Source organism: Vicia villosa, linkage group LG6 (genome assembly GCF_029867415.1).
Source record: "Vicia villosa cultivar HV-30 ecotype Madison, WI linkage group LG6, Vvil1.0, whole genome shotgun sequence".
Classification (NCBI taxonomy): Eukaryota; Viridiplantae; Streptophyta; class Magnoliopsida; order Fabales; family Fabaceae; genus Vicia; species Vicia villosa.
This window is the reverse complement of record NC_081185.1, coordinates 87,516,300-87,524,533: the sequence shown is the minus strand read 5'-3', so window position 1 is coordinate 87,524,533 and position 8,234 is coordinate 87,516,300. Positions and strand designations below refer to the sequence as shown.

Sequence of the window (8,234 nt, the reverse complement as noted above, 5' to 3'; positions counted from 1 at the left end):
TATGGGCAATAATGAATTTTAATTAAAATGTTATTTAATTAAAATATAACTAATTTCTATTTGGTTAAATGGTTTCGACTATCTTATTAGTCGCGATGATTAATCTTTCTATTTTTCTTATTCTAATTCGTTATTCTTCTTAATCGAATCAATCGATTACGAGGGGTAATGATACAAATTAAACTATTAAAATTCCTAAAAAATACTTTTATTCGTTATCAGTGATAATTGAACCTATCAATTAAAATTGGTAACGATACAACTACTAATCTTTTAACTATGGTAATCGAATCAATCGATTATTGCGGTTAATAGTACAAATTAAAATCAGGGTTGTACGCCCAAATCTTAAAACACTCCTCCAAAACTACGGATTTTCATCTCTTCAATACTGCGAATAAGGAAATTCAAAATGCCTTGCAAACCACAACATTTCAAAACTACGATAGGCCATTCAAAAAGCCTTAAAACCATATCACATCAAACTCTAAGGGCGTACAACCCTTCCCCGAACTACGTTGACTCTGATTCTCCTTAAGGAGATACGTAGGCACTTGGATAACCAAGGCGAGTCCCCTTCCTTCTAAATCTCATTTTTCCCGATTCGTTCCCTTTACTTACTTAACCCTCGAAAGCATAAACCTTACCTTAATACTCTTAGCCATAAAATTGTTGACCTTAGATTCAAAGCCATAGGAAAGGGTTGAGGGTGCCTAACACCTTCCCTCGACCTGAATATAGTATCTTACCCTGATCTCTATACTGCGTAGGGTTTCCTATTCGCCCTTCAGAATAGGTGGCGACTCTAATCTTTAATTTTTAGGCAGGTTGCTACAAATGCGAAAAAGTACAAAAAGGGGAGTTTCGAAGGAAGTGAAAAATCAAGCTACATGAGGTCTGACACGACCACCTGTGTCACCTGAAACTGACCGTGTTAGGATGAAGCGTGGCCAAGAAAATGCAAAAGAGATGAAAGTCACGGGGCTGACACGACTCGTGTTAGAAAGTGTGAGATCTGGAAATTTTCAGCATGTTTCTCATCGTGACAGGCGTGTAGTATTTTGATCATAACTAGAGCTTCGTAACTCGAAATGACGCGGTTCCGGTGGCAAAATTTTGCTAACGAAAACGGCTACAACTTTGCTGAAGAACTCAAAGCCAAATTCTGAAGTTAAGGGCTAACACGGCCCGTGTTACCTAACACGGGCACCCGTGTTAGCAATGCTGGGAGTGATTTCGAGAATTTAAGTTCAGAGGGCCAACACGGCCACCCGTGTTGCCTGACACGGATAGTGTTGGCTAAAACGCTGATTTTGCTGATTTTTGTGATTTTTTATTAAGTGTTGACCCAAGGGGCATTTTGGGTACTTCCAACCAACCTAAGTGAGTCTGCACTATTTAGAAGAGTTTTAACGATGAATTACCAGACTTTTTGGCCAAGAGAAGATACGATTGAAGATTGGAGAAAACAAGGGTTTGGGAGAGAAGAAGGTCTTCATGAACGGAAGCGAGTGAAGATCAACTTTCATCTCAATTCTTGTAATGTATCTATTTTATATTTTGTTTTCCTTGAACAATATGAGTAACTAAACCCTAATGCTAGGGGTTGTCCCTGATTTGACTCTGTAATGATTTTGAATTCCTGAGTTCATCAATAGATTTGTTTTCTTATTTAATTTAGTTGTACAAGGTTTTTATGCTTTCTTTGTCGGACCAACAAGATTGATTTACGGTTAACAACCAGCTGGACAGCGGTTGTTAAGGTTTTTGTACGATTAAACTATAGTAGATATCACCTACGACTAGGGATACCCTATAGTTACCGGTTAACACTTGATAACATAAAGGCTTGATTTCATCATAATTCTCTAAGGACTTAGGAGTTAGGATGAATGTTCAAAGGTTTTCCCACTAAGGACTTAGGGGAAAATAATCTAAAGGGCGGTAATTAAAGGTTATGAACTTGTTGAAGAGATCTAAATCCAAGGTTATTACAGGAACAATCACACACTATACCCCTAGCATAATACTCATATTTGTCAAAAAGTCAATTTACTTTTCTGCTTATTTTAATTATTGTTTAGTGACAATTTGCAAACAAAACCCCAACATTAGTTTTTGTTTAATTGAACTATATATAATTTGAACTCGATATTACTACGCAGTCCTTGAGATCGACATTCGAGGAATTTCCCTATTATTACTACAGAGGCAAAATAGTACACTTGCTATTTTTCCGATCAGAAGACGTTACATGATATATTTACAAGAGTAACTAACTAACTGATCATAACAAACATTCAGTTAGTTAGGTCATAACCAGCCTCAGCCAATCAATCCTCCACGTCAGTAATCTCATGCACGTGCTTTGTCAATGTCCTCTATAAGCAGTCTTCCCACTAATTTTCTATAAGCAGTGACATCAGAAAAAACAGATCCATCATCTTGATGAAGACGAGAAGAAGCATCCAAAGGAGTGGAAACTGGTTTGCAACCAGCTAAGCCAGCATCATGAAGCAATTCAAGGCAGTATTTCCTTCGACAAAGTGAGATACCTTTAGGGGAGCGCGCAACTTCAAGACCTAAAAAAAATTTCAATTGGCCTAGGTATTTGATATGAAAGGTATCATCCAGGGATTTCTTCAAAGTGTTGATCATAGAAAGAGATGTCCCTGCTAAGATGATATCATCAACATACACAAGGATGGCTGTGAATGAAGATGAATCAGTCTTAGTAAAGAGAGTGTGATCAGCGTGTGGATGGAGGAAACCTTGAGCCTGAAGGAAAGTAGTTAACTTTTCAAACCATTGCCTACTCGCTTGTTTCAAGCCATACAAAGATTTGTTAAGTTTACATACTTGGCCAACTTTGGAGGAGAGTACACCCTGTGGAAGTTTCATATAGACAGCCTCATGTAAATCACCATGCAAAAAAGCATTATTCACGTCGAGCTGGTGAAGGTGCCAGCTATGAATAGCTGCAAGAGCTAATAGCACACGAATAGTAGACAATTTAGCCACAGGGGGAAATGTCTCAAAGTAATCAAGCCCTTCTGTTTGTGTGAAACCTTGAGCGACGAGTCTTGCTTTAAAACGCTCGACAGAACCATCAGCATGTCTTTTGATTTTATACACCCATTTGCTTCTAATGGGAGAGGCATTAGGTGGTAAATCTACCAGGTCCCATGTATGATTACGTTTTAAAGCATCCAACTCAAGTTGCATGGCCTGAACCCATCGAGGATCCTTGCTAGCTACCTTGTAATTTGATGGTTCAGTGTCAGAAGATAAAGCCATGACATAAGCTTGATGAGAAGGAGAAAGTTGAGCATAAGAGGGGTATTTGGAAATAGGATATTGGCTGGTGGATGAAGTAATGGAATTACAAACAATGTTGTCAAGATCGTGATCCAGATCGTAGAATCGCACGATCTTGCGATCTCAATCACCTCCACCGATCTGGATCGCAAGCAAGATCGTGATGAAGTTGAAATCTCGGCAAAATCTTAAATTTTGAAATTTGAAGAAAAAAACAAATCGTAAATCTGTAAAAATAGGCTTTTTTACACGGGTCAAGTGCAACCCGGTTTAACCCGCTTGCTATAAATACATACTTTTAGTAGCCCTAAATCCAAACTTCCTTTTGCACTGATATTATCTGCGGCGGCGTTTTCGATTCTTGATACGAGAAGAAGAAGAAGAAGAAAGAAGTAAGCCAAAGCTTTGCTCTGTTTTTCGTTTTCGCTTTACTCTGTTTTTCGTTTTCGTTCTCTGTTTTGTAACTTTGTTTATATGGTTTTAATGCTCTGCAAGACTGTAACACTTTTTTACTTCCCACGTGATATCAATGACAATTTTCAATATTTTTTTAATGCTCTTAACACTTTTCCAAAAGCATGTGATGATGGCAGTAGTGTGACTGTGAGTATGTGGCGATGTGGGTGACAAAATAATGTACTACTATTGTTGTTTTTAACAAATTATTATTTTATTAGATTTTTCTAATTCTACTTTCTACGGTTTTCTTTAGGTGTGATAAAGTAGAATGACAAACTAGAGTTACAAATAAGATTATTAGTTTTATTAATTTATAATTGATTTACTTTTTTTCCTTAACTTTTTTTTAGTTTGTTATTTAGTCATAAAACACTATTGATTAAACCAAGAAGATAGACATGACTAAGGACTTTTTCTTAGTTTGTAATGTACAACATTAGTAAACTCTTTTGAGATTTTTAAATTATTTTATTTTTTTAATTTTATTTTTATTTTGAAATATAATACTTATTAAAAAAATATTAAACACATGAATTTTTAATATGTTTGTCTTTTTCAATTTATATATTTTTTATTAAAGTTATTTGTCTTAGTTTTTGTCTTTGTTTTTTTTTTAATCGGACAGATGACTGGTGGTAGTAGTAGTATGTCGGTTCCTCCAACAAATTCAGGTGTTAAAAATGTGAGAAATAAGAAAGTTGCAAAAAATGCTCCTGGTCAGAGACAAGATGTGGGATGGCAACATGGTACTCCCGTAAACGATGGATCAAGAAATATCAAGTGCAACTATTGTCATCACGAGTATAGTGGCGGTGTTTTTCGATTTAAGCATCATTTAGCAGGGACAAATAGTAATGTTGAACCCTGTGTATCTATTCCTGATGAAGTTCGCAAAGAAATGTGGGTCATTGTTCATAGATTGCAAACTCAACTCATTAAGAAGAGAACTCTAAGTGAAGATGTGGTAGAGGTTGATGTGGAAGATGGTAAAAGAAAAAAAGTTGAATCTTCAAGTCTTGCAAATATTTTCAAGAGGGGGATAAATTCTCAATCAACTATCAACGATGCTTTTAAGAAAAAAGAAAAAGAGGACACTGACCTACAAGTTGCAACTTATTTTTACAACAATGCTATCTCCTTTAACGTTGTAAAAGATGAAGAATTTATAAAGATGTGTGAAATGATTGCCCGATATGGTAAAGGATATAAGCCACCATCTTATCATGACATTCGAGGTAAACATTTAAAGACAAAAGTTGAGTCAATAAATAGCATATTGGTGGAGCATAAAGCTGCTTGGAAAAAATTTGGATGTACAATAATGAGTGATGGATGGACTGACCAAAAGAGGAGGACTATCATAAACTTTTTAGTCAATAGTCCTATGGGAACTTTCTTTTTAAAATCAATTGATGCATCTGGAATTTCAAAGACATCTGATAAAGTTTTCAAAATGTTGGATGACATCGTTGAGGAAGTGGGGGTAGAAAATGTTGTTCAAATTGTAACAGACAATGCTGCAAATTACAAGTTGGCTGGACAAATGTTGATGGACAAGAGGAATATGCTTTATTGGACACCTTGTGCAGCTCATTGTATTGATCTAATGTTATAGGATTTCGAGAGCAAGATACCTATGCATAAGGAGACTATTGCTTCGGGTAAAAAGATCACAACTTACATTTATGCTAGGACGGGTCTTATAACTTTGTTGCATCATTATACTGCAGGAGGTGAGTTGATAAGACCTGGTGTGACTCGCTTTGCAACATCATATTTGTGTTTGGGTTGCTTGAATGATAAGAAGGGAGAATTGTATAGGATGTTCACTTCTAAGGAATGGAAGGATAGTAAATTTGCCAAGACAAAAGATGGGAACTTGGTTGAAAATATAGTCACAAATAGGGACTTTTGGAAGAATTTGGTTATTTGCCTTAAGGGTGCTTTTCCATTACTTAAAGTCTTGCGTATGGTGGATTCTGATGAGAAGCCAGCCATGGGCTATATCTATGAAGCAATGGATCAAGCAAAAGAGCAAATTCAAACTAGCTACAATAATAAGAGAAAAAGGTATAATTTTATAAAATATATTAAATTGATTTATTTCATATAAGCAGTATATAAGTATTTATTTATGAACTAATTTAATCTTTTCTTTCTTAAGCTACCAACCTTTATGGCAGATTATAGATAATAGATGGGACAAACAACTGCATAGGCCTTTGCATGCTGCGGGCTACTATCTTAATCCAATGTTGCATTACAAACCTAATTTCAAAGCAGATAATGAAGTTAAACAAGGGATGTATGCATGTTTAAAAAGGATGATGGGAGGAGACATGGATATGGTGAATAAAATTGATGGTCAGCTTGAGGATTTTAAGAGTAAAAAAGGGTTCTTTGGGAGTGAAATAGCTCAACGTGGACTAGAAAACAAGACACCAACTCAATGGTGGGAATCTTACGGTGATGCACACCCAGAGTTGCAAAACTTTGCTATTTGTGTGTTAAGTTTGACCTGCAGCTCTTTTGGTTGTGAGAGAAACTGGAGTGCTTTTGAGATGGTAAGTTTTCAAATTATCATATATATTTTTTATAGTTACTATATGTTATGCATTTTAATTTAATATCTCCCCTTTTAAGGTTCATACGAAAAAAAGAAACCGGTTGAAACAAAAGACTATGAACGATCTTGTGTATGTGATGGTAAATACAAGATTGACCAAGAATAAGGCTGAAAGGAAAAAGCGTGATCTAACAATCGATGATTTCCAAGATGATGATGATTGGTGGTGTGTTGCTGAGGAAGAAAATGCAGGTGGTAATCATGTAAATGTGGCTGATTTAGATGAAGATTTGATGCAAAGTACTGGTGTTAAATCAACTACACATGTAGATGAATTTGATGTCCTTGAAACTATAGAAAGTGACAATGAAGAAGAAAATGCAGACGAAGGTGATGGAGAAGATGATGATGATGATGGTGGAGGAGATGATGAGATTAGTGAAGATGAAGAAGATGACATTATGGGGGATAATCCAAATTATCGGCGTATTTATGATTTGTACTAGCCTCTATAATTTTAAGTATTTTATTTTATGGACTTTGTTATTTTAGATTTAAGATTTGAGACTTTTAATTTTATGTTTTAGACTTAGACTTTATGGATTTATATTTAATATTCAAACTTATGCACTATTAAATATATAATATAAAACATTTTAAGTATTATTTTTTGGTAAAATCTTACGATTTTGGTTACGATCTTAAATATTACGATCTTGTTATCATCTCTCGATCTTATAAAATTAATTGTGTAAGATCTTCCGATCTTAATTACGATTTTATATTTTACGATCTTAATGTCCCCTCCCGATCTTATGTAAGATCTCGATTCTGACAACATTGATTACAAATGTAGTCCTTCAAGTGAGAAGGAGGTTTAGAAACACGAGCAGACCTTCTATGTTCATTAGATGAAGATGGTGATATAGATGAGGAATGAGATAATTCCTGATCAGTAGAGGTAGGCAAACAAATTTCAAGGGAATCATTGTTGGTAGCTTCAAAACCAGCATGAGAAGCTGGCTCAATGATAGGAGATAATATAGTAGGCTCATTATGTTCAGTGGAGGCATTCTAAACATCAGGATTAGGAGAAAACATTGATCCACGTGGAGAAGCATCTAACACACCTTCAGTCATAGAAAAATCTGACAGATTTCTAGACTGATCAAGGTAGATGCAAGTAGAATCATTAGCACTGGATTTATCAAGGAAAGGAAACTCCATGTCAAAGAATTTAACATTTCGAGATATAACAATCTCAAAAGTATGGACATCTAGAAGAACATAGCCCTTCATACCTTGCTTGAATCCCAAGAAAGCACACTTCCTTGCTCTTGGATCAAATTTATGTTTGTTGGTAGGTAGTGTGGATCCATAGCATAGGCATCCAAACACTCTAAGAGAACTCAACTCAGGTAACTTGCCATAGAGAACTTCATAAGAAGATCTGTTCTTCAGGAGCTTAGTAGGGATCCGGTTCATAAGGAAAACATCATGAAGAACAGCATAAGACCAATATTTCTTAGGTAATTTAGATTGAAGCATTAGTGCTCTACTAATGTTCAATATGTGTTGGTGCCTTCTTTCAACTCTGCCATTTTGTTGTGGTGTATACACACAACTTCTTTGATGAATAATTCCTTTTGAAGCATAATAGGCTGGCATATGTGATTCAGTCCCATTATCACTTCTCACCATCTTAACTTTCTTGTCAAACAGAGTTTCTACCATGGCTACAAATTCTTGAACCCTTTGACATACTTCAGATTTGGATTTTAACATAATCACCCAAACATGTCTGCTATGATCATCAAGTATAGTCAAGAAATATCTAAAACCATGAACAAAAATTGTACTAAAAGGTCTCCATACATCAAGATGAATAAGA

At 35.5% G+C, this 8,234-nt stretch overlaps 2 protein-coding genes across 2 annotated transcripts; both read left to right on the top strand.

The window, feature by feature from the left end:
* The first annotated feature begins 4,402 nt into the window (after positions 1-4,402).
* Positions 4,403-5,392, top strand: LOC131614062 (uncharacterized). Its single transcript, XM_058885688.1, has one exon. It carries the CDS (start codon positions 4,403-4,405, stop codon positions 5,390-5,392), a length of 990 nt encoding a protein of 329 aa, XP_058741671.1.
* A 21-nt stretch (positions 5,393-5,413) lies between these two features.
* On the top strand, positions 5,414-6,849 carry LOC131614060 (uncharacterized). Its single transcript, XM_058885687.1, has 3 exons — positions 5,414-5,847; positions 5,942-6,341; positions 6,421-6,849. Exons 1-3 carry the CDS (start codon positions 5,414-5,416, stop codon positions 6,847-6,849), a joined length of 1,263 nt encoding a protein of 420 aa, XP_058741670.1.
* Positions 6,850-8,234: the final 1,385 nt, after the last annotated feature.

What these genes read in the sequence shown, in the direction of transcription:
- LOC131614062 (XM_058885688.1), top strand. Translation starts at nt 4,403, where the DNA reads ATGACTGGTGGTAGTAGTAGTATGTCGGTTCCTCCAACAAATTCAGGT.
- LOC131614060 (XM_058885687.1), top strand. Translation starts at nt 5,414, where the DNA reads ATGCATAAGGAGACTATTGCTTCGGGTAAAAAGATCACAACTTACATT. An exon ending in TACAATAATAAGAGAAAAAG is followed by an intron (nt 5,848 to 5,941) that starts GTATAATTTTAT and finishes TTCTTTCTTAAG; the next exon opens with CTACCAACCTTTATGGCAGA. An exon ending in ACTGGAGTGCTTTTGAGATG is followed by an intron (nt 6,342 to 6,420) that starts GTAAGTTTTCAA and finishes TCCCCTTTTAAG; the next exon opens with GTTCATACGAAAAAAAGAAA.